Source organism: Plutella xylostella, chromosome 26 (genome assembly GCF_932276165.1).
Source record: "Plutella xylostella chromosome 26, ilPluXylo3.1, whole genome shotgun sequence".
NCBI lineage: Eukaryota > Metazoa > Arthropoda > Insecta > Lepidoptera > Plutellidae > Plutella > Plutella xylostella.
In genome coordinates this window covers 749,827-777,234 of record NC_064006.1, presented here as the reverse complement: position 1 = coordinate 777,234, position 27,408 = coordinate 749,827, and the positions used below count along the sequence as shown (strand labels likewise).

At 36.1% G+C, this 27,408-nt stretch overlaps 1 protein-coding gene across 11 annotated transcripts in view; it reads right to left on the bottom strand.

The window, feature by feature from the left end:
• The window catches only part of LOC105398365 (actin-binding LIM protein 3), a 148,614-nt gene that overhangs the window by 103,076 nt on the left and 18,130 nt on the right, over positions 1-27,408 (bottom strand). For 3 of the 11 annotated variants that reach the window (XR_007267819.1, XM_048630551.1, XM_048630554.1), the window contains exon 1: positions 12,687-13,195. The exons of 1 other annotated variant lie outside the window; for it this stretch is intronic. Coding sequence is in view for 8 of the 10 variants with exons in the window: in XM_048630551.1 (XP_048486508.1) it covers positions 12,687-12,891 (205 nt within the window). In the remaining 2 variants the exon portion in view is untranslated. Of the gene's footprint in view, positions 1-12,686; positions 13,201-27,408 lie in introns of those variants that run through there. 7 more of the 11 variants (XR_007267820.1, XM_048630559.1, XM_048630553.1 and 4 more) reach the window with 5 other exon arrangements.

Here is a 27,408-nt window from a genome sequence, read left to right as displayed (position 1 = left end):
TCCAACTACATATTTATTAGATTAACATACATTAATTAATACCTCAATCTTTATTAGGGTCATGGATGATGAAGTCATATCAAACCTGCCTACGGATTCTGTTCTACTATCTAAAACGTCTGCTATATCTGATACTTTGCCATGGAGCCAACTTTATATAGCCTCCTATCATAATGCAATAATAATACATAGAGTTATAATAGTGACCATTTTGCAATAAATTTTGGTCAAAGCGTGCAATTTATTATTGAAGCCGTGTCGGGCATATTTGGTGTATAAAATACCGTATACCATGGAAAACAACAGATAAGATAATTTGATAATTGCTTGCATGTTTTAAAGCGTTTAACGATATTACATTTTGTTTATTTTGACGAAGAAACGCTGAAACAAGAACGCATTTAGAATAAAATACATAAATTAATTATAGTTAGTAGTAGCATCGGCCCTCGATAAATGATAAGCGCATTTACGAGCGAACACAGATGCAATAAAATCGAACATTAATCTGTGTTTACACCATCTGCTATCTATGTTTGTGTTTCATTACTGGCCCTAATTAAAATCTGATAACACTATTTTCTGTCGGCAAGACCTAAGATGTATAAACGGATCAATAATAATTAATGTACATGACATTGTATTTCTATGCACGTGGATGAATGAACCAAAATATAATGTGAAGAAGGACCTATCAGGTCACTAAGGAATAAAAAATACAACTAATACATCACTTAATCTTTTTAGACGTGGAACAAGAGGAACAACAAATACGTTAGATGATCATCATTCTGAACAAGTTTATGTTACAATCTAAAATTTTGGTCTCCTTAAAAAAATGATTTTGGACCTTCTTCTTAATCATGTGACTTTCCCAGCTTGTCTTTTCTTTAACTTGCCATCTCTTGACCCTTTTTAAACTTGAATAATAGTTTATGCGAGAGCACGACTTACAAGTGTGTCAATCATCAAGTGAGACAGGCAGACGCGGCGACATTGATCTTAGTATTCTCGGTTCATTGTCTCTACACTCTCACCGCATGACTGTGATTCCTATTTATGTATTTCTAGATTTCTCATTCATTTGCCGTTTAAACACTTTATAGTCTAGTTAAGTTTTATCTGTCATATAAATATTTAGGATTTTTCTTATAGATTATATTTAAGTTTCCTATTGCTGAGCGAAAGTTTCCTCCCGATGATTCCACAAATCCCGGTTCATGTTACCTCTAGACATCCTGGCCTAGCATAAACTTTATTAAATAAATAAAAACTTAAGATCCTGCCTCAAGGTCCTGTATACTTAGAGTATTCCAGTATCATACCGCAGCGCTACAGGGAAATGTAACACTTAGACAATTGGAAGTCGACAATACGTATATCCCCGTAGGAAGACCCAGTATTGTCTGTAAGATTTGGACTCAATGCCTAAATGCATAAGAGTCAAGATTTATATCTAGACACAAACATGGCGAGATAGAACTAAGCGATAGACTATGCATTACTAGTTGAAGGTTATACAGTTAATAGGGAAGAAAATAAGACAAATGGTTGTAGAAAATTGTTCCGTAGATAAAATATGTATGTATATAGTTATAGATAGATAGAACCGAGATTCAACCAAAACATAAGTGTAAAACCGTTAAATCGCAAAAATTACGTATAGGATCTTTACAATTATACGTAACACTTTCCACACAAAACAGGTGTAGTACAAAGCCCTAAGAGCGTGCCGCTTAAATGCACAAGTATATGCAAAACTATGTAAATCGGCCCACAGTACACGGACTTACTTATTCAAATACGACCAACTCGTATTCTGAACACTTGGAGATGATAAAGTTTAATTTGCATCGCCATTTATAGCAACAAGTACCCATGAACGTAATTGCTAATAGTTGTTTATACTTCGTAAGTGTTATTGCAGGTTTAAACGACAGTATTCTATAGATGTATTTTCTACATAGTGATAATGAGATGCAGAAATATGTAGGATCGAACAGAATATGCATAAACAATATCACAAATACAACCCCCACAGCAGTTTAAAAAATAAACATGTGAAGAAAATACAGTAGTAGATTTTTTATGTGACATGCACAAAAATACAACAGTGCGCTTATGTCACCAGCTAAATACAAAAGGTCATACACGACTATTCGATCACGGGATATTTTTAGCCTCAATTATAAGGCAAATAACACCCATAAGGTCACAAACCACGATGCAAATACTGGTCATGCAGTTTGTTTCCATTGCTACAAAGTAAACAGTGATAATTATAAACAATTCAGTTTGTTATCTGAGCACGGCAATTATAACTCTGACCCAGTGAACGGTTTTATCGGGATAAACAGATAAAGTGTGATTGAATTACATCGATCATTTTATGATAATTAGTCATATGTTTACAGTGAGGGTATAAGACGAGATAAGATTTTTAATGATCCACTCTATTAGAAATACAAAGATCTCCTACATAGTTCTAAGGATGCTAGGAATAAGCACTACAATGTAGAAGATGTAAGATAAGCAGAATCGATGTAGATAATATACATTTAAATATAAATGTAAGAATAAGTGGAATAGATATCCATACAGAATCTAACAAAAGGGTATACATTAAGCGGGGAGAATAGCAAAGAATGTAGCAGTCAGGGGATCTCTGAACAAGGTTTATTCTTTCATGAATTGCCAAAAGTCGAAGACCAAAATTTGATTATATTGATTGCAAAGCCTACAGATCATAGAGAATACAGAGCCTGAATATTATTTTGCCCCAGTGAACGCAAAGAGACAAAGGTCATGCTACCTGATAATCACCTTCCGTCAGATGACAGCATGAGATAAGAATGGAGTTAAGTAACAAGTCGCACTGACCTTAACTGACACCAAGGATCTTTATTGTTGTGGTACTTGTGACTCATTTGTTTGCATTATTCAAATTATATGTTTTGAGGCTGTCCGTTTATAAAAAAAAACAGTACTCATGCTAGAATACATAGGTAAGCAAATTATCGCAACATTCTTGCAACAAAGACAGAAAGTAAACTAACTTACTTTTATCACCAAATCACGTAATTTTGACGATCTGAACTCGAGCTTACCTGCAAAATAGAAAGAAGACAATCAATATAAAATCCAAACCTTATATCAAAACAACTTGAAAATAAAACAAGAACTGGTTCTTTTAATATTTAATATGATTGTACAGCAACTAAATGTGTACAACATCAAATTACAAAGAAAATGAAAGCTGAACTGGATAGAATGTTATAATTGGCAAAAAGTCATAAGTCTCAACTCAAGCCAAGTCCAAATACGGGTCATTTCATTTCCACATTGAACAGAAAGTACTAATTAAATTGAAAACATAAATACTATAACATCCGTAGCAGAGCTGTTAACGCGAAATGAAAACATCGGGCGGAGTGCGGTGGGAAAACTTTAGTGATGGGACAACAGGACGTGGAATAAGGGAATTTTAAAAGCACTGAACGCAAACATCTTTCTTCCTAAACGTAGGAAATATTTTTCTAATTCTAGTATTCTTTTGACTGCCATGCTGGAAGCTATTCTAAATGGTAGATACATAAGTACAGAACAGCGCCGTCGTATCAGAATTACACATCTCATGTATTCCGGTTTTACTCTTTAAGTAAATAAGGAGGACTTTATTTATAACCAGCACCAGCATCTCAGGTCTACATTGCTTCGTTCACCCATATTTCACCAGTATTATGTTTGTTTAAATTTGAGGTAAATACATTGGAGGCTCCAATGTATTAGGTGGCGAGATGTCCCCGGCCGGGGAGAGAGCACGTAGAGCTTGAACCCTCAACGCAACAGACTCTTCTCCATAAATAGTCTCTACAATTAGAGCACGATGTGCATTGTGGGCACTATCGGGTTAGAATCGATTGAGTCCCTTTCGCAAGTTAACTACCAAAACACCAAGATAAGTAACAACGTGTTGCGCACGGGATATTGTTTTGAAATCTTTACTTACTTATGTCCCCAATGGGACGTCTACGAGTATCATCGACTACTCCCGCCCTACTCCCATCCCTACACAACACCGCGTGGAACAAACACACTGCAGATACTCGGCATTCCCCAACGTCTGAGAAAGCGCCTCCGCTAATAGAACTCACCATTTACAGAACAGACTCAGTGCTTCTGTTCTACTGTAAATAGAGTGTTTAGTTTACTCGGTACCTCCTTAAATGTGAGGTAAAATATTGACATGTAAATAGCAGATTCTGTACCGTACACCAGTATATCATCGCAATTAACAGTATTTATAAAGAGTTTAATATGTATTAGAAAAACCAATAAATATAAGCGACTTTGAAATGTTTGCAGCGACTGCAAAGATTCTTGAATAGTCAAGTAGTTGCAATAATATTTAGTATACATTTCTTTTACTTCGGATTCTTAAAATACTTGGATGAAATATCACTGTTACACGAGTTGCATAATACCGAATACCAGCGACTGTCGGACTCGTAACTGGCATATTTAATCGTATGTAAACAGATATTTCATTCCGATTGCCAAACCACAACATAAATGGGCTAATAGTGGTGTTATGACTTGTGGCATACGGAGATAACTGGGTTGCTCTTTCAGTGCGCAACACAACAAAATATACTGAAAATATAACTTACCTATCCTAAAAACAGTGGTATCACGTAGTGAGATTTTTATGGATGAAATGTTTTTGATAACTCTTATGATGGAACCTCTAAAAACCGCATTGTCATGAATACACACGTCTCTACTTACCTACAATATCCTTTCTTTCGATCAGGGATTCCAAATATCATAATTTGATTTCTATCGCCCTAAAACCTCGACCTTCAAAAATACTATAAATAGCCCACAAACAACTGGAGCGCGTGTATAACTATGGCTTGATTGGGGGGCGCGCCCTGTCTAGTTGAGTTCCGACGGAAGATCCTCCAGCTAATTACTAACCATTTCCGCTCCATATGACAATATGGAGGCGGCTGTAGGGTGCCATAAAATAAAACCATATCATTGGATATAGAGATTCTTCGAATGCTCAGTGTCCCAGCTAGCTTACGATAGACGAAGTTTCCACCACTCTATCTTGTAGTAAGTATTAAAATTTGCTATTGTTCTCCCAACGCAGAATATGAGGAATCCACATTCACTTGCAAACAACTCTATGCAGCGCTAAAAGTTCTATCGCAATTCAAATAGCTGAAAAATATTCGCTCGGTCGACACGTGGCGTGTGACTCTGAAACCTTCAGCTGGACGCATGTGGAACGATTTATTGACCTTGCGGGTCTAGACGAGCTAGAACATCCGCTAAATGTGTTATAATTATAGTGAAACATGTAAAGGACAGTATATTTCAATTTGGCAACGTGGGCAACGAAAGGAGGATTATTTGACTTTTCGATTCCCATAACTCTTGGTTATACGAATTTGCTAGTAGATACCTACCATGAAAACATATAGTACCAATCCGACCTAGTGGGGTGACGGTAGACAGATTGCCAGCTGCAACTGGATGAGGACAGAGTGTCGTGCTATTTCATTGCCTACGTCCAGCAGTGGACACTTGATGGCAGACGATGAAACGTTAACACTAGATCCAAACAACACCTTAATGCTAAGTCTACTTAAACACTATTAAAACATAAAAAAGAACAGCCTATAACCTAACCTAACTCACAATTTGCCACTTTACAATGATGGCCGCTCCCAGGAGGAAGCTATAAACTATCTGACATCTTTGTCTCGGGTTCGAATTCACGAGGCGCTTCCGGCAATCACGCAGACGTTTACTGCGACAAAGTTCTCACCGAATGCTCTATGTATATTAATTTGGCTGCTGGTAACGTCGTCGTATTAATTGTCCCGAGGACTGACGTCTTTTTATGTAGATGATGTTATAGTTTCTTGCCATTAAATATGTCAAAAATGAAGTGGTAGTTGAAGTGTAACAGTGTGATCTAGATTTTTATCACGGAAGTTGCTGCGACGAAAACGCGTTAACACGTTGATAAAGCCATCATAAGACTTAATAAATTTCAAAGTGCTATAAACTGTATTGTGAAAAATTATATACGTACTGACTGAGACCATAATATTATCTATACTCTATCTAATCTTAGTTCTATTCATCATTGCAAGAGGCAATAATCGTCTCCACATTACCGTTCACCACATGCCACCATCGTTGCAATGAGACACATGTAGCATAAATATATCTGTAAACCCGTTACACGTAAATACGCATAGACCACTACGTCATTGACTTCATAAAAAAACAGTTTCACACGTCCCGATCCATCATTCTAGTCGTCAATCAACTGTCGTGATGCGAAAATCGATCTATTGGACCAGCGACTCGTATCTAACTCTCGTATTCTTAGTGATATTACATACAAATATGCACTCGCGACTGTCACCCACTTTTCGCAGCACATTTGTACGCACGTGATAGGTTGCGAACCATATCGCCGTTTTTGGGATAAGTACAATGCACTTAGGATACACATCTAGAATCTAGATGTGCAGGTTTCCTCACGATGTTTTCCATCACCGTATATAAGAGCACGTGGTGTTGTTGTACTTAAACTCCTTAATTAAAACCACAATTGAAAGAATTCATTGGCCAGGATTTGAACCCACGGCCTCTCGATTGAGAGGACGAGGCCTTAGGCGCACGCGCGCCTACAGAACTAGGGGTCGCAGTGGTCGCCATGGCTGAAATCATTTGTTAGTCGTATACCTCGAAATCAAAAAATCCTTGTAGCTTTTCACCTATTCGCATTTCACCGTGATAGCGTTTTTTGTTGTAGCGTATAATATCGGTAGTATATTTTGTTACTAGCATATATTTTTAACAGATTTTTACAACAGTAGCAAATTTTGATGTAGCATGTATTATCAATAGCTTATTTATTAAGCTGCATATATTTTGAATAGCAAGTAAGTATTTTTTGTCGCATCTTATTTGGGTCGCATATTGTTGTAGTGTAAAAGAAATATCGCGATATGTACCTAATAATGCATTACAAACAAATATGTATCAAGGTGAAAAGCGACTACAGTGAAGACAGGCAGGAAAGTAAATCTACTATGATTTTTTCAGACAATTGTCAGTAGCGATCAAAAATTATACTACAAGAATAAAAATCTATTCAGAAATTTTGATATCGCGGCGAAATGCGAATAGGTGAAAAGCTATAAGGATTTTTTGATTTCGAGGTATACGACTAACAAACGGCTGAAATCGGTCGGACCAATCATCATCATCATTATATAAGCGAGCAAAGAAAAAGTTTCAGTGAAAATACCACTAATTACTATTACTCCTAAACGGAACAGGCTATCTCAATGACGCCATCTGCAATGTTGAAGTATATTTAACAGCGCATCAGGCATGAAGACATGTTAAAATTTATTTTGGTAGTAACTAATAAAATTACACGAGGTTGACATCTAAGGACGGTGTATCGATCACAGGCCATTGGCTCCGAATATAAAGTTCTCGGAACCACCAAATAAAGGTAAGACGCAAGACAAATAGTCGTAAAGTGGGGTTATAAAACGGGGTGAAGGAACTGTAACACGCGAATGTTGAAACTAAACAGGAATTTGTAAAATTTACAGTTTTGAAACAAAATGTTTTTCAAAATGTTAATTTTACCAATTAGTTTCGAATACAACAAAATTGTAAATTGTGTATTGTGTTTTAAATATGTCTTAAAAATGCTAATTTAGCAAATTATCGGGCATAGAAATTATTTAAATTGCCGCAAATATGTCTCAATAGTTGACGGTCATAAATCGTTGGAAAGGTGTGCCGCTGGGGACATTCAAATGTAAATCCAAAAAGTCAATAATTTAGGATGCTTGGAAGTTAAGTAAAAAACTTAAAAGGGGATGTGGTCACTCTGAACAACGTAAATTCTAAGACTTTGGAAAAAAATGGGTTTCGGAAATGATATTTCCAAAGTTATTATAAATTACTTTGCTCCTTATGATAATTTTAAGAAAATCTACACTAGCATTGTGTGACAACAGTACACATATAGGAACGGTAGGTTGTGCAGATAATATGGTAATTCTTATTCTATTCAAGTGACTTGTTCTAGACTAGCTTGCAACTATTGCTGTCGCAAGGTTATTCATTGGGCGAAGAGAGAAATCGCGAATAAAGTTTGCCTAAGTAGAAGAATGATAGAATATGGAAAACACGACACAATGCAGCTCACCAATTGGTAAATATAATACTTGTATAAATTCTAAGAAAGCAAAGCATCAGCAGCGATGCAAAGCAAATCATATCAGCGTTGCTACGAACTTTTCTGGCAGACGTAAGGTTTTCACGCGGATATCCTTCAAACCATCGATGGGACCACAAATTTACTGCAATGACCAGAGAAATAAAGATTTTGCATGTACCCACGTAATATTAATATTACGTGGGTACATGCCTAATTAGTACCTACCTAATTACGTAGAATGATTCATCACGGACAAATCTCTGTGATTTTTGTGATGCAATGTTATAATTAATCAATAACTTTGTAAAATAATTTGATAAATAAATAAATAAATAATAAAAAATAAATAATAAATTTTTTTATGTCTAGTAACTAATTTGTTGTAGTGAAATTAATTTTACCTACCTATTGATTGTAGCACTATATTTATGTATATATTTCAGTCGAGGAACCATAGTGCGCATATAAACCCTAACAGGTTTCTGACGCACTATTCATTTGTAACCTAAATGTATTTTATGTTTGCTTAAATAAATAAATAAAATAAAAAAATAACTGGAAAGGATTCTTTTAATACACATTCTAAGACCCCATAAAACTACAATTTACACTCGACAAACACATAAAGACACATACAGCAGGTGCATTTCGCATAGCGTGACCAAGATAAAGCGTTTCGCACGGCGCGCCCGATAGCGAACATTCCTTATACCGCGGTGCAGCACTGATAACGTTGTAAGAATGTCTTGTCTAGGGTGGATTAATTACACCATTTGTATTCTTTATACTAAAGTCATTGTTGGAGATTTTTAATTTATTTTCTTGGCCTGCAATCGTACCAAAACTACATGCTTAACTGCCATTACTGACATATTTTTTATGGTTCTGACAAGTAAGCGGTGCCGTTTAAGGACTGTTAATTGCTAATATGTCGGAGGTGAAGCAGCTGATGCTTTAAGTATATGTTTGGCGCACCCTGTGCTAACAGGCTGAGGCTGAAAGTGGAAGGCCAAGGTTTAAGTCCAGCTGTTGACGAATGAGGGGCGATGGTGAATCATCCGGGTCTAGATTTATTGCAGCTTGTGCAGTACCCAGAACAGTTTCCCATCATTTGTATTATCCGAGCATTAAACGACACTAATTATTGTAATTACATTACTTCAGCCAACCTTATACCAGCCATGCTATTCACCCTGACTAACGTGAGATTCGAAGAGCTTATGTGTCTTATTACCAGGCATTAGAGACTTTAAATTATTGTGACAGTGGAACAATGGGCTTTGGACTTGATTCAAGTTCAGATATTTAATTTAATTATGTTACTTGATAAATCAGACGAACTTAATTTGGATCAGACTTCACATGTTGTTATTAACGGACTTTGAAAAGGAGGTTATCAATTTATCTGTATGTATTTTTTACTGTTATATTTTTACTAAAGAAATATTTTTGTCTTTCCTTTTGTACATAAAAGAAACACAATATTTACCTTGCATTATACATAGGTAACAGACATGTAGTAATAAACTAAACAGGAAGAATTTACAAGAAAAATTACATACTTTTTTCATTCACGTCAATGGACAATTTAAACATCACTTTTTACGCGATGCCACAAACAACAACTTCTGCAAAAACGTCGTCCAAGTAGAAAAAACAGTGAATCATAAAAACGTTTTCGTTTTCAACACCAACAGCGCGGTCGAACACTCGTTCAACACGCAACAGTCCCCGTAAACACTCCTCATGATATAATACGTGCAATTAATTATGTAATGCACAATGTACTGGTGCAAACGAAAGTCCATGTTTAAATGCATGATCTGAAGCTACTGTTAACTTACGATGGTGATAAATATACTTTCATTCATGTCAATAAATATGAATCAAATCAGTTTTCTTGAATAAAATAACGCAAATAGGTGGTAATCATAAAACTATGAAAATCAATGTCAAGTATAGTATTAAGTTATAGTAGCACAGAAGTCAGATTCCTACATTACAGGCTTGCTGGGTATACGCAAAAAGTGGAGTAATGGAATACGCAAATGCAGAAAGAAATTGAAGTGCATAGTTAATTCTCAATCAAACCTATTCTTTGGTTCTGGTCTGATAACCTTACTATAACAACCAGCGCTATATAACATGAATCATCAACAAAAACATAAAACATATTATTATATAGCAACTGATTTAGACGAAGATACAGGATGCTGCTGACAGTACTTGCCCAATGCCCATGTGCTAGATTCAGATTAGGTTTTAATGGCCGCCCATTTCGGTCAGACCGCTGTCTGGCGCAAATACCAGCTCCATTATAACGAGTTTGCGAAAACCGAATTACCTTGCCGACGTAATTGTACAGAAATACACTGATTCGGCGCTGTAATTGATCAATGACGTAACGTTACGTGATTAAGTGCGGTGGATGAATATTAAACACACCAATGACCAGAAATAACTTCTGCAAATAAATAGGAACTAGAAATGCTTTTGAATTCAAATAGCTATTGCACGAGAATTACGGCAAACTATAAATAACAGCTGACATACTGCAGATAACGGTATCAACATCCTTAATATTCACGATCATTATCAACGATTATCTTATAACATGTAAAGATAACAACGTGACGCCTCCTTTTGATTATATTAAATCACAAAATAATCTGGTGGTCCCAAGCACCCTAAAAGCTTTTATGAAGAAAGAACACTACTGCAACAAGTATGACATTGTCAAAACTGAACAACAATATTTAAAAATATACGGTGGAGATTCCTAACTCTAATCCAAGATTCTTAAAAACAAACAGAGAAGCACAACGAACACTGCGTAAACCCTGACGTTATTTCGCAGGTTCCAGAACAAGGCGAAGTTGCAAAAGTAAATAATAAAGCTCAGTAAGTAAACAAAATCAGTGTTGTCGTGAAAGGTAGAGAGTAAGGGCACGGAATCGCATTCTCCGTTGGAGGCGATCTATTTACGTACGAAGTCGGGCGCATTCGTGACAGCCGAGACTCTTGTATGTAAAGCAGCGCATAAATCTTAAAGCATTTAGCTGGAAGGTGTATTCAGGATTTGATAAAGTTTCTCAAGAAGTTAAAGACTGTGCAGTTTTAGGTTTGGCCAATGCAGTTTGTCTTTTAAATCACATGATGATAATCATCACAACCCTTTACCTAATTTGAATGTAAAAAGATTAAGAAGACTAGACACATGCCACGATTTGATTGGATGGAACACTGGTAATTTTTCATGACCAGAACGTAAAAAAAACACACTAACTGAACGATGCTGTTTCGTTATTCACAATAAGCAACGAATGAGAAGTCACGCTCCACTCACAAACGATGTTTTGTTTCGAGAAACACGAGTATTGAGTATTCATAAATCGAAAGAGAAATCTGAAACAATCGCAACTGATTCGAATCGAATCGAATGTGCCGATGATTAATTGGAATCACAACGAGGGTTCAACTCGATTCAAGGCGGCAACTAATACCATAATGTAATAAAAAAAAACACAACTCTAATTTTTCAATCGTAGACAAAAATAAAATAAATAATAGAAGAGTGCAAAGCTGAACTAAGACAACGCGTAGAAAATGCAAGACTATTGTGAACAAAAACAGATAGTAAACGTATCACTATAACTGGAAATGTTGAAGTTCATTAATGAGAAACTATCACGACTAATTCAATCTGTTAAGTAATGATTAATGACCAAAATAATCTAATGAGAATTTGATCACTTCTGCTAATTTGAAATGAGATAATAGGCTATAACAGTAATCTTGAAGAGGATATAATAATAACGGGTATTCTCAAATATAAGACCACTTTTATTGCCTAAGACGTTAATAGTAATGTAGCAAAATAATGCATATAAAATGATATAAAAGTGTATGAATTTTATGCCGTCACGCTTTGGTAAATCAAAGATCATAGGTAGCACTAACACTTAAATCGGAATAGAAACAAAGATAAAGATATCACAGAACAATGGCATGATTAATAACATAAATCGGTCAATCTAAATGACTTGATAAACGTTAAAGCCTGCCTTTGTTTAGAACAAAGATGGGTCGATTCGGCTAACGTTCGCAGACGCACATACAATAATGTAACCAGTATTAGCGGCATCGTGACTAATCGGAGAGAAATATTTATCAGCAAACTTGATGTCAAGGTCACAGCACTAATGATGTAACCACGAGCCGGCGAAACCGGCACCGAATATTAATTACTTAATACTCCATTGTTACCTCCACATAATTTATTTCTACGAAATTGCTCATGTTGTCAACGTGACTTTATCTTTTGACAAAAATATATCTAGATAAAACACTGATAAGCGTCGTGTTTTCAGTAAAGAGCTCTGAACCATTCTAACTCTTCTAGTGTTGGACTGACCTTTCTTAGACTGTTTTTCTTTTTCTTTCTCCTTCTCTCGCAGTTTCTTCTCCCTCTTCTCTCTCTCCAGCTTCTCCTTCTCGAGTCTCTTCATCTCCTTCTTCAGGTCCTTCTCGCTCTTGCGGGACTTCGTATCGTCGATTTTCTCCGACAATATGAAAGTCCCCGTCTGGATCTTCGTGTTCACGTCGTCCTTCGGCCGCATGATGCCGCCGCACAACTACACCACTGACACGGAACACACACAAGGATAATGTAATTTTAGCGACTGATTCCCGTGTAAATGCAAACTTTGGGGCATTTACCGCGGCGTTTCGGCGCGTGAAATTCGGATTCGGCGCGGGTCGGGGGCTGCCGAGTCACGTCCGCCGGCGACTGGCGGAGCACGGAGGTGTTATCACTGGCACTGAACGATTTCGTAATTGAACACGATAGCTGGGGGACGCTCGACACACACGCACCGGCCGCGACGGTCGCTCGACGAGCACTGACGCCGTCCTCGGCAATGAGCGGCGCGCGCGCCGCGAGAACCTCTATAAATAAACTTCACTTCCTATACAGTATGGAATCACAAGACGGATTTATGGGCGTTGAACCCGTGAAAAGTTCTGCCGTGGACGGCTGAGTGGAGCTTTCGAACGGGAGTTCGCCGAGGGCGGGCACGGCTCGTCTACGATCTCGATGACGGTCATAATCCATGGGATAGTTTGTGCTACCGTTTTGATGCACTTAGCTATTGCCATTGCGTGAGTCTGCATTCGCCTCGGGCGTTGTCTGCTGCACCTTTTCTTTCAGACTCGTTTCTCGATGCCAAGGTCTTAACAATCGAATCGTTGTTATCAATTGTTACAAGGTAACTCTCTACATTTGTTCTGTTTGTTATCTGTAACTTTTAAAGATCCCGCTTTATCTGTGTTAACTCGTTTATCTGTCCCAATTGCGACTAGAAAACAGTTCAATTTATTTCGAAAATCAGAGATGATTTTTATGTGCTAGAGTGGAATGAAGAGAACAATTGTATTTTCAAGGTTAGTCAAATTTCAAGTCGAGGCAGCTAATAATTCCGCATTGACTTAAAAACGAAATGTATTGAGTTCACGGTAGTATATTAAGTATCTTTCTTATATTAATGATAATTGTTACCTTTTATAATTATGCAACTTACTTAAGTAGATTATCTATAGAAATAAGTGTTCAAACAGTAGTCCCTTGGTTCATGTTAGACGCACTTGCTTCTTATACAATTTTGACTGAAATCAAAATACTTTATATCGGCGTTGCAGCTTCGGTGCAGAACAAAGCAACTTTTTACACGCCGTATCTTCAGATTAAAGGACAAGAGGACCACGGATGACCAAAAAACCAGCCCCAAAGTTTCGGAACGAGTCCGAGCCGATTATGGCGAATCTACAGACAAAGCCGGTTTGGAAAGCGAGATCAATCCGATACTAGCAACAGTGGAGGAAGGAAGTGCAACAGAGACAGCCAATGTGTGAGGGAGACGAAAAACCTGCTGAAAAAACAATAAGTCTGTCGTCTTGCGTTCGGAAGATTGTAAACTGTGATGTAACTCGTGCAACAGTTTGTGGACTAAATAGGATTTCCTGCGATTACTGTGAAGGATCGCTGGCACAGTGTTCAGCGCAGGATACTTTAAACGACCCTTCCAATGTGGTCTAATGGACTGTTGGGATGCAGTCCGTTGTAATTTATAACCTTCTCTTTCACTTGTTAATTCAATAGCAATTAGGTTGAAGATTCAGAAAGGACATAAAATTATAGTAGAAAATATTTTTATAATGGAATTTAATGGGGACGTGTATAATACATGCTAGAAGACGATTTTTGGCCGATGGTGGTAATAATGAACTTCGTAATGAAATGTAATTTCAAACCTATTTCAGTATAGTCTGAAACTGACCTGTTTCAGTTTAATCATGTTAGTAAAGTGGACAAAACATTTCATATTGCACAAGAAATTGGCATTATCGCCATACAGAATTGGCCAAGATAATCAGGCATTCCACGACGCCTTATCGCGAAGGATTAAGGAAGATTGCTATAGCTGGCAAGGTCATGATAAATGTGTTACGTCATACGTATTATCCTATTTTCATTTAGGCTTTTATGCACTCGTAAAATCTTTTTTCTATTTATTTTATCAGTTTTCTGAGGTCACAATAATCAAATCTAACTGAGAGATAAGTGCCAATTTCTCCATTGTCGGTTATATAACCGACCAAGGTTGGGTCATCAATTATACGTCATCTCCATATAAAATTCTTGACAGATGTGTCAAAAGTCAACCACTAATACCTGGTTATGCTCTAACCGACTATGGAGAAATTGGCACTAAATTGAAGTAAAGAGACATCCCTACCCATGAAATGTCGTATCGGTGACACACACAGAGTTGTGCTCGGCTTTCCTCATCCTGCCACATGTGTAAGGTGACTGGTAGAGAATGCTCTTAGCATTAAGTCCACCTCATTGTAAATCTACTTTTGTAAATTGTGCAATAAAAGCATAAATAATAATAATGACTGACGACCGAATGGCGTAGTGGTTAGTGACCTGACTACTGAGCCGATGGTCCCGGGTTCGATTCCCGGCTGGGGCAGATATTTGTTCTCGGGTCTTGGATGTGCCCGTAAAATGGCAATAGGCCCGCCCCCTATTACATTGGGACTAACATAACACTCTGGCGAAAAGTGGGTGCAGCAATGCACCTCTGCCTACCCCGCAAGGGAGTACATTAGTACAAGGCGTGAGTGCGTGTTTTTTTATAATAATAATAAGGTGTTGCTAATGACAGTTTCGTAACTACAGTCGCGAGCAATGAAATGGTTCCACCTGCCCTGGAACTTTTCCATTGCTCCCAAGTGTAAGTACACAAGGTTACTTATACTAATATTTATTTATTTCTATCTATCTAATTTATCATCATGAACTCTCCATCCTCGTCAATTTTCGTCCACGAGGAAACTTTTTGTATGTTTTTTTAAACGTGCGTGAGGTTAATCATGTGACTGGCCGCTAACAGAAGACAAACAATAGTCGGACACTCGCATGATTGCAGCAAAAAATAGAGAATGCTAGTCTATGGTAAAGAAAAATATCACTGTGTGAGGTATCTAGCGAATGGAAGTAATTACATGATTATTGGACATACATCACAACCCATCACGTCCCCACTGCTGGGGCACGGGTCTCCTTCCAATGAATGAAGTAGTTTGGGTTTGGAAGGAAAGGTTTTAGGCCCAGTGCGGGTTGGTGGACCCCGACACAAACAAGCTTGTGCTGAGAGAGTTGTCAGGTAACCCGACTGTCAGATGTTTTCAAGCTGCTAATCCCGATGGGATATTATCTATTCAAAAGCAGTTCCTGAATAGGATTGGCTCTATCGAAATAAGAAATAACCCTAAGAAGTCTACAAACTTTGAAACTTGTAGAAAGTTCAGATATCTAAAAAACCTTTTCATTGAATGTTGTATCACATATACCTACTAACCTTAAATTTAATATAATGGGTAATTTTGTGGGGTCTCCTGGCTTGTTGTATTGTTTAAATATAGATTTACGTTAACTAGATTTTAAGAATGCATGTTAAGTTAAGTTAGAATAGTTTTTCTCATTTTAAGTGAATTATAAATTAGTTCTTATGAGAAATAAATATCTAAAACCTATACCTATCTGAAATATGCATAAAATGTGGCTTTAAATAACAAAGTTGATTTCATTAATTTTACCTGCCAATTTAATGTTTTCCCACAGTTTAACTAAAACTAAATCAAAATTCAGGTTAATTGTTATTTAGGAACGGCTCGTTAATTAAGAACACGGTAAGCCTTTGTGACGCAACAAATTGTTACATTTGAGATTCGTAATTAACAAGTGAATTATGTATTTATAATTTGATAGAACCTTTAGGATAAAAATACACTCACAAGTTAGTTAGGACAAACATACACTTTTTATTAAAAAATAAGCTTATTATCCTCATTCCTCATTTATACTTCCTCATTTATATTCAAAATTGTATCTCTTAGCTCGTAGGGTTGCCTGGAAGAGATCGCTTTTAGCGATAAGGCCGCCCTTATTGTATTATAGATTTTAAGTCTTAAATGTTATTTTAAGTGTTTAATGTACAATACTAAAGTTATACTACTACTAATAATTATAATAATAATTAAAGCCTTTATTCAATAACTGAATTTAAACATGCATTCCATTATGTCTGATACAAAATTTTAAATATTTAAAACAAAAATAATTAATACTTATTAATACAATTAATTCATACTTATTATTACAACTAATTCATACTTATTAAATAATTAATTAATCATGCATCAACATTACAATAATGATATGGTAATAATAATATTCTATTAAGTAAATAATTATTCAATATTCATGGAAAATAAATAGTAATGTAAAAGTTCATGCATTCAGTCCGTCCCTTGGACGTAGGCCTCCTCCAACCGTTTCCACGCTTCTCTGTCTCTAGCCGTTCTCATCCACAGGGGACCGGCTACCTTTTTTATGTCGTCATCCCATCTTTGGTAAGGTCTTCCTTTTTTTCGTTTTTGGTCTCTAGGGTACCAAACTGTTACCATTTGTGTCCACTTTTCCTGATTACCTCTTATCATGTGTCCAGTCCATCTCCATTTTTGGGTCTTAATTTTAGTTGTTACATCATCAACTTCTGTAATTTTTCTTATTTCTTTCATTTCTATGTGATGTATCATCCTCAATCCCAACATGCTTCTCTCCATGCTTCGTTGGCACACCTGTAGTTTATGCATGTGAGCTTTTGTCAAGGCCCATGTTTCACAACCATATGTCATGACGGGTAAAATGCAGGTATTGAAGACTTTCCTTTTGATAGCAATTTTAGTTGTCTTACTCTTCATTATTTCCTTCAATGACCAAAACCGTTTCCAAGCATTTGCCACCCTTTTGTCTATTTCTTTTGTCATTTTATCGTGGAAAGACATAGTTTGTCCGAGATAGGTATAGTCCTCTATATATTCAATTTCATTGTTGTCTATACATATTACTTCCCTGTTCACAGTGTTTGACAAAATTTTGGTTTTGCTTGTGTTCGTGGATAGGCCAACTATTTTGCTATTCTTTGCTAGGTCTTGTAGCATTGCTTCTAGTTTATGTGCGTCTTCTTCGAACAGAACAAGGTCATCAGCGAATCTTAAATGATTAAATAGTGTCCCATTTATGTTAATACCATAATGATCCCAGTCCATCTGTCTAAATATTGTTTCTAATACTGCTGAAAATAGTTTAGGTGATATGGGATCTCCTTGCCTCACGCCTCTCTCTATAGGAAAGGAGTCTCCCATTGTTTCTGTTTGTATTGTGGCAGTGCTAGTTTTATAAATGTTTATCAGCAGTTGTATATATTTAGTGTGTATTCCTTGTCTCAGTAGGCTGTCCCATATGCATTTGTGATGTAGAGAATCAAAGGCTTTATTGTAATCGACGAAGGCAATGTATAATGTTTTAGCGTGCTCTTTGTATTTTTCTATAACCTGGTTCACAACGTGTATGTGGTCTGTGGTTGAAAAATTGCTTCTAAACCCAGCTTGTTCTTTGGGTTGATTTTCATCAAGACATTTGCTGAGTCTGTTAAGTATGACTTTTGAAAAAATCTTATATATGTTAGACATTAAACTGATGGGCCTGTAGTTATTTATGTCAGCTACGTCACCCTTTTTGTGTAGTAGTATTATACAAGATTTGGTCCACTGATCTGGTATCTCTTCCGAATCCATTACCGCATTGAACATTATTGTGAGAGCAGGTGCTATTTCATCTAGTGTTCCTTTGAGCAATTCATTCGTGATTTGATCCGGCCCAGGAGCTTTTTCCATTTTTTGGCTTTTGATGGCAGCTATGACTTCAGAGATTAATATTTCTGGGACTGCCTCATCTTCACTATTTGTTTGATCTTTTAAATTACTTGAGTAAAGTTTCCGATAGAAATTAGTAGCCATGTCGTTAATTTTCTTCCTGTTACTGAATTGTTTTTTGTTCTTGTTGTTTATTTTCAGAATCCATTCCTTATTAGTTTCAAGTTTCTTTATAGCCTTATTGACGCCGCCTGTTTTGATTATACATTCCTTTAGTGTTTTCATTCTTTCTCGTTTCCTGTCTTTTCTCAAAGTCTTTCTAATTTTCTTGTTTAGTTTGGCTATTTCATGTTGACATTCTGGTTTATCTAGAATATTTTTCCTTTCAGTCATTAGTTCTAAGGCTTGATGACTAACTTCTTTCCGTATTTTAGCTTGTTTGTTGTTCTGTATCGAGTTTTTAATATTTTTCTCCAAGAGGTTGTATTTAGCTTGCGTTGACATATGCATACTTTCACGTGAGAAGAAATGAAGTGAATTATGGAGATTGACTTTCACGTGGTGCAGTTCATCGTCGGTAAAAGTATTATTGATAGTTCCGTAGTGTTTTCTACTCTTTTTTGGGCTGATGAAGTACATGCAGCTTCTTACCATGCGGTGGTTGGTGTTGAAGTTAAGTTGGTTTATTACTGAAGTGTCCTTGAATGATTTTGGGTTATTTGTGATAATGTAGTCAATTTCGTTTTTATATTTACCCCCTGGGGATTTCCATGTCCATTTATTTTTTTGGTTCTTTTTGAATATGCTGTTGAGGATTGTCAAGTTATTCTGCATTGCGAAATTTACCAATTTTTTTCCACTCTTACTTCTTTTTCCAAACCCGAAATTTCCTATTATTTGTTCTTCGCTTGCTTGCTGTGTTCCTATTTGTGCATTAAAATCTCCTAGTATAGTTAGGTTTTTATGTATATGGTTACCATTTATTGTTTGGTTGAGTTCGTTATAAAACATTATAATTTTTTCTTCCTTTGTTTCCTCTGTAGGGGCGTAAATTTGGACGAGTGACCACTTGTGTTCATAACCAGGAAGTTTTAGGTTTAGTATCGCAATTCTTTCAGATATACCGATAAACTCCTCGATGTACTCTTTGAGATATTTCTTAACAAGGAATCCCACTCCATTTCTTCCAGGTGTTTCACCTTTGTAATAAAATATGTACTCTGGACTTTCATAAATCTTTTCTCCTAATCTTCTTACTTCTGAGAGGCCCAATATATCCCATTTTATAGTTTGTAGAGCTGTATTAAGTTCGATCAGGCTTTCATCCGTTCTCAACGTTAAAGCGTTAAGGGTTGATATGTAGAGATTGCCGTTATTTGATTTCAACTTTTTTGTGGTTGAAGGGGTGTAGTCTTTATCTCCCGCGGTGACCGGCCGTATTGGGAGAGATACTACTACTACTACTCATTTACTTAAAGCACCGAAGTTAGCGTGAAAAACCTACCTAAATCCATCTGTAATGATATCCAATATTTTAATTGAAGTTGTACAGTCGTAAAGCAGACGGCAGCCACTGGTCGCGCTCTGGCGGGCACTCACAGAACTATAAAGACATAAACACCGAAGACAGAAGTTACTCTCAGCAAATAAGCTATAAATCTGGGTAATAAAATTAAAAAAGATACCATCAGACGCGACTCTCAATTCCTAACTGATCATTCACTACTACAACATTCACTTCAACCTCTGTGACTATGGCTAAAACAATTTCATTTAAGTAACTAGGAAAGTAGTTTTACTACTTGGAGTATAGAGTCTGGATAAACAACCCCACCGTGGCACGAGACCTTTCTACAAACACATAGCGACACTACTGAATGTTTACTTCTTTCGTCTCGATTTTGAGTCTTTAACACTAGATAAGCAATTCTGCGGATGTTATCGACGTCGATAAATTCGTTTAATGAGCGTTCCTCCAATCACAGCACCGTATTTATGGTGAATCGTGATATTTAATGACTTTTATCTACGTCGATAACGAACTAGTGTAGCGGCAGCTGAAACTAACTACCTGTTTGCTGACAACATCGTTCAACAAACAACATACGTCCAAATATTAGTTTATTGAACGGATCCAACGCTCAACGCTGTGGTGATCAGCCAGGAACCCGCTCATCAAAGGCGAATGGCAATTTACAAAGTAATCTCAAACCACACCTTCTTTTAGCGAACGCAGGCAAATGGCGCCACAGACGAAGCGAACTAAGTGCTTTATTAGAACAAGTAGGTCATGCGAGGGAGAGGTAAGTCTGGTGTGTAGGTATAATGGAGGTAGTGACTACTGCGAACTTACACAAAGGGTGTAGTGTCTGGTTCAAAGTGATATAATTATCCAAGTTAAAAACTAGTGACAGAAAAGATCTGAAATGTTTCCATGAATAAACAGACAAAACTAATTAAATGAAAAAGGGTATGAATGATCACGGTATGATAGATGGTACTGAGAAGCTTGCTATAGAAAATACACAAGCACCCGAGTCAACCTTTTGACAGCCTTATTGGTTGCTAGAGCTTCATAAAGGCTTTAAAATGTTTTTATTAATAAGATTCTATAGCAACTACATAGATTGCAAGCGAATTTGTTCGGTGAGAAAAAATAAAGTTATTACATTTGACATAATCAAACTAATCAATACATAGCCTGAGGCAGTTTAATAAACTAATATTTGTTGTAATAACTCTAACTAATATGAGAACATGAATCTTAATTAGGTCTCGACTCTCGAGCTAGTGACTTGCCAATATCCGTTGTGAAATAGAATGTACGATACATCGGAGAAAGTTATATGTATCGAATAACCAAATTACTAAATAGTTACCAGATAACTATTATACGGTTTGATGTTACATGAAAACATTTCGACATGATTTAATGTGCGATTATTATTATTGACTAGCTAGTGCCCGGGCGCTCTGCTTCGCCTTAATATGTATTCCTATGAAAGATTCCACGTTCCTAATAGAATAGAATAGACCTGTTTTGCATTACAACCATAACAGATATTATGTGTATGAAGAAACACACAGCGTTGAGTGAAGAAGCAATTATTTGATTTCTTAGTATAAATAGGAAAAAATGGGTTTTTACATACCAATCTGCTGTATTTTCCTCTCTTTCACTTTAGCCAGTGGACAGTGCAGTCTAGAATCTGGATTCTACTCTGTGACGCGCTGTCAAATTTCTGACATAGTAGTCTTCAAAACTCACCTGCAAGCCGTTGCTGCAACGCTGTGTGTTTCTTCATACACATAATATCTGTTTTGTTGTAATGCAAAACAGGTATATTATGTGTTCTTTCGAAACACACAGCGTTGAGTGAAGACTTGTTTGTTATCTGCTGGTGAAAGAGATTAGAAAATCTAAACGCTATGTGATCTCCTTTTTAGGTAAAATATACCTAAAATATTATAAAGATTCCTGTTAGACAACATCATAGTTGTAAAGGAAACATACTTAAAATGCACCTTCATCATAAAGGTACTTGCACCTAAAAGAAAGAAAATTAATTAAAAACAAAATTTATAAGTACATAGGTACTCTAGTTAATGATCAATAGGTGTGTATCCACTACATACCTAGTGTGATACACAACATGTCACATACTTACCTACAGTTATGATCTGTAAGTATGTTGCTAATGGGATCATAAATCATACCATTATTAATTTAATTAAGTAAGTATAACATAAATAAGCCAATTTCTTATCAAATTAAAGTTAGAACTAGTAAAGGACCAATCCAGGTGTGAGGAATACCTAATAGCATAGAAACAGACAATAGAAAATATAAAATTTTACATCATTGTCTTTATATAAGTACCTATCAATTTGTATTACATAGGCCCTCTAGGTAATACATAACCATAGGTAATTTGTACCTATTAGGTAGTCATACATATTATTAGGTAGTATTCCTTTTTAGTTGAAGTAAAATTGAACTTTATAAAGCACAGAAATATGGATTGTATTAGACTTATGTCACTGCACCACCCTTGCTTGGTAGTTGAATAGCCTACTGCAATAGGATTACATGACAGCTGTCTATGTGTACACTATCATAATTTTCCTTTTGAGATATACATGGGTGATGACTAGTCTCTAGGTACACGGAAAAAATTATAGATGTACCAATTTCAATCAAACATGACTTATTTTACCAAGATTTTACAGGACCAACAGTCTTTAAAAAGTCAAGCCTGCATGTAGGTAGCAACCTACTTAAGTAAAGGGCCAGTTAGAATAGAAACAGCTTTTGTACAGCTATTAGGCTTACACCCTTCTCTCAGGTTGAAATATAAAGTTTCAGAACCGCACATCATCTCTATCTATACTTGATAAACAATTTAATACTGCAATATAATCCACCATAAATGCAAGTAAACACTTTATAGGGACTATTCAATAGCCCAACCAATATGGATAATTGGATAGGTATTTTCACAGCCATCAGTCATAGGCTCCACATGATGTAGGTATATGGTATACATATAAAAATCAATATAATATAGGCACCTTACCAGATAGATCCTTAGAAAGGCTCATAAAGGCCAAATGTTAACACAACTTGGTGAACAAAAGTCCAGGACAATAATAGGCACTTAGACTTGTAGCTATCTCATGTTTGTACTCTCCAGAGACTACAAACTTGTGCAATGTGGGTAATAGAAAGCTACCTGGGCAAAATCATTTGACAACCACCTGCCATGTGGGTACACTAGATGAGGAGTACTCAAATCCGGGCTCAAACAATATCAGCCAACATAGTGGTAATATATGTGCTGTGGCATACACCTTGTATAGGTGATATTAATGCCAATGTCTACTGAATAAACATTCATTCTGAAGTCAACTTTACTGTTGTAATCACTGAGCTCTTCTTTATGGCAAGCCTGTGTTAGCTATTAAGACCAAATTAAATTCAGAAAAAATATGTATTGTATGCAATATTAAGTATAGGCACAATACAAGAGCTCACCTTTAAGATAGAAGATATGAGATCTCAGGTTATGTCTTTCAAGAAAAAGTAAGCAAGTTACAACACAATATATTAGATTGAAAATGTGTAACTCTAGCTGCCAAGGCGCAGACGCTTCAACATCAACCCATCACGTCCCTAATGCTGGGGAACGGGTCTCCTTCCAATGAAGGAAGGGCTTGGGCCTAGAAAGCTGCTTCATCAGCTTTCATTATGTTTGGCCACTGCATATCAATAATCAAATGTCCCAATAGCACATGGCCTCCGCGGCAACAATCTTGTCATTATGGGTTTAGCCAGAAACCGTTAAGTGGTGTTATTTGTAAAAATAAATAGGGATGTGATGGTGGTCCCATGCTATCCCCACTGGAAAGGGAGGATCTCCCAACCTGTTTGGGCTGTGCTTTGTTCTGGCGGGCAGCTGCTTTGGTAAACAGGAGAAAAAATTGGCAATTCACCTTTTTATGAGTGGATTATGCCTATTATCAGTTTTAAACTGTAAGACTTATGGATGCAATAAATGATTGAGTATTAAGTATTGAAACTCCCATAAATTCTTGCTTAAAAACCCCAAATAGCTACAAAGTCAAGGGTATGACATGAACAACTTTGAAAAAGTTATAATCATGAAAAAATATTACAGATAGAAAGTAAATAGTTAATTATCTTTATGTAATAATAAAATAAGTACAGTTAAGTTCACCAGAGCCCATGGCTTTTCGACTGGTTTAAAGCTATACAAATGGTTGTTAAACATCATAATATTTGCATATATAATTGCAAAAACTTGGTGGCAATGCATTTTAGTTTACCAGAGCCCATGGCTTTTCGACTGGTTAAATGCTATATAAAGCGGTTGTGAACCATCATAAACTTCGCATATATAGGTATCCCATGAACAATGTGTGTGAATAATTGCAGCCATATAAGATTTTACCTCTCTGCGAGGAAGGTTCCAGCAATTATGCAAATATAATATAATACATTTTACTTCACCAGTGCCATAAACAGCATTTCGACTGGTCAATGTATTACAATGAACTTATAAGTTCAAACCTTCATAAACTTTGCATAAAATCCCCAATAATTAGGTACTTGAAGATGGGTCCGACACCACCAATGTGTGTGTCATCAATAATATTGCAGTTAGTAACTGCTACATTTAACTTTCCGAAAGTTTAATGAAATTATGCAAAGTTAAAATACATTATGAGATGATCCATGAGTTCATCATAGCCAGTGCCTATCAGCATTTAGACTGGCAATGTATTTTGTTGCTCTGTCCATTACACCCGCATGTAAAAGGACATAATATGTATACCTAGGTAATAGGTAAATAGGAATAAAAAGGCCACGAGCCAGTTTAAATCCTGTGGGTGAGCAAAAAACAACATATTTATATGTATACATACATGTTGTAAGAAGTTATTATGGTTAATAACTAAGTCAATATGGTAAATAGGGGCCCCGAGCCAGTTTTAAATGCTATGTGAGCATAAAACAACATGTATACATATAAGTTGTAAGAAGGTATTATGGTAAAAAACCTATAAGACAACAAAAGTTGTAAATATAGGGATAAATATTAGCCAAGAGATTTTATAAATTATAATCTCATCAACCCATCCGCTAGGTCAAACTATGCTACTGGCTTAAGCCATTGGTTGCAAGTCAATATTGTCAACCACAGCACTGCATGTCATATTTAATTTATCTTAAGATGACAGTCTCAATAGTGAAACTGCTAATATAAGTGTAAAGTTCTCTGTATAATATACACACGACTGCAAATCCCCGAAGGGGTAGTCAGAGGTGACCCACATAAGGGCATAAATAGTGACTTATTTTCATTGTGTCACCCTTCATAAACACTTGGTAAATAAATAATGTAATCAACAAATTACAAATATTTTGCGACAACACATCTATGCATGCAGCAATCAAAAGGTTGGTATATTATGTAGATAGGTAGGTACATGTTAACTAATTAATACCAGATGTGAAAATATTTTCAAACTTGTGAAACCAAGAATCAATACCATGTTTAGAATTGAAACATTTAAATTCAAAGTAAGCAGTGTAAAGGTTATAAACCCAACAACCAAAGGTCTAACAAGCATCTGTAGCCCATCTGAGAGGCTTCCTAATGCTAGATAACATGGCATTAAATGAATAGGAACAAAATTAAATGTTCTCATATAAGTAAGCATTCTCTTATGAGAATTTTTAGCTTTACCAAATGGAGTTAAACTATGTAAATACAGTATGTAACAACGTAAATACTATTTGAATAAAGAAACACCATTGAACAGAGCTGGTTTCTGGTTTAAAGGTATAAGCACAAAGATAAAATATCATTTGTAAATTGCAATGTTTTTGTACCGAAAAAGATTCATGCGTGAAATAGTTTTCTGACTTACTCAGTTCAGACTTCGAAGGTAGGTATGAATCCAATTGCTGGAGAGCATATTTCACACTATCACAGAGATTTATCATAAAATCTTCATGTAATCTTGTGATCTTCTCGGTTTTCTGAAAAAAATATTAATACCGGCCCGCGGGCGGAGCGTCGTCGGTAGCGGCGCGAAATTATTTTTTTGTACATTGACGAAAAGTACGATGTCTCATACAGAGTTTTTTATACATTAAGTGAATTAACACTTTTATTGATTGTTTTATTTATTTTTATTTATTTATTTATTTATTTTCTATGGATAAACAACAGTAATAGACTATAAGTAACTTAAATTTAACATAACAACTATTTTAAGCCTATCACCTTAAAAGTTTATCACTAAAACATTTATTTATATTAAAAAGATGTGATACTTAATCTAGAGCTAAAAACAAAATGCTATACGAGTACCAGTCAAAATCAAACCTAGTAACTACTAAAATTAAAGTTATCTCGCCAAACTATGAGCCATATTATTAATAAGCCTCTTGAATGCTACATTCTTTTTGTTGTAAATGTCTGCTGACAGAAAGTTTTGGTTGTGGGAGTTACAAATTCGGTAGGTAGGCGCGCGGCGACCAGCATTTGTGCGTGTTTTTGGAAGGTAGAATAATTTGCAGATGTTGCGTGGTGTTGCCGAGCGAGGTACCAGATACCTAATGTCGCTTACTAGTTCTGAGCAGTTGTAATGATTGTTGCAGATGTTGTAGAGCAGAAGTTCGTCATTGACGGAGCGTCTTGCTGATAATTTTGGTATATTATAATGCTTCAGAAGATTTTCATACGACATCTTGGAACGAGTGAGTCTGTAGTGTATGGATCTTAACGCCTTTTTTTGGATCATTTCTATCTTCTCACTGTATATTTTATAAAGAGGATTCCAGATCACCGAAGCATATTCTAATTGCGAACGAACCAGAGTTTTGTAGAGAACTAACAAAGTATTAGCTTGCCTAAATGACTTGCTAATACGAAGTATGAAACCAAGCATTTGATACGCTTTTTTACAGATATTTGTGATATGTTGATCAAATATTAATTTATCATCAAGCTGTACTCCTAAATCACGAATAGAGGCTACTCTCTCTAGATTTTGCCCCCCTATATTGTACGCATGTTCTAATTTATTCCGTTTTCTTGTGAAAGATATTTGTTGACATTTATTGGGAGCTAAATGGAGTTTATTAATTGTACAATATTGATGGAAGCGGTCGAGATCATCTTGGATTTCTTGACAGTCGTCAATATTGTTTATGGTTTTGAAAATTTTGAGGTCATCGGCGAACATCAAGATTCTACAATTATGGAAACACTTGGCTATGTCATTTACAAACAAAATATACTGAAGAGGACCTAATATGG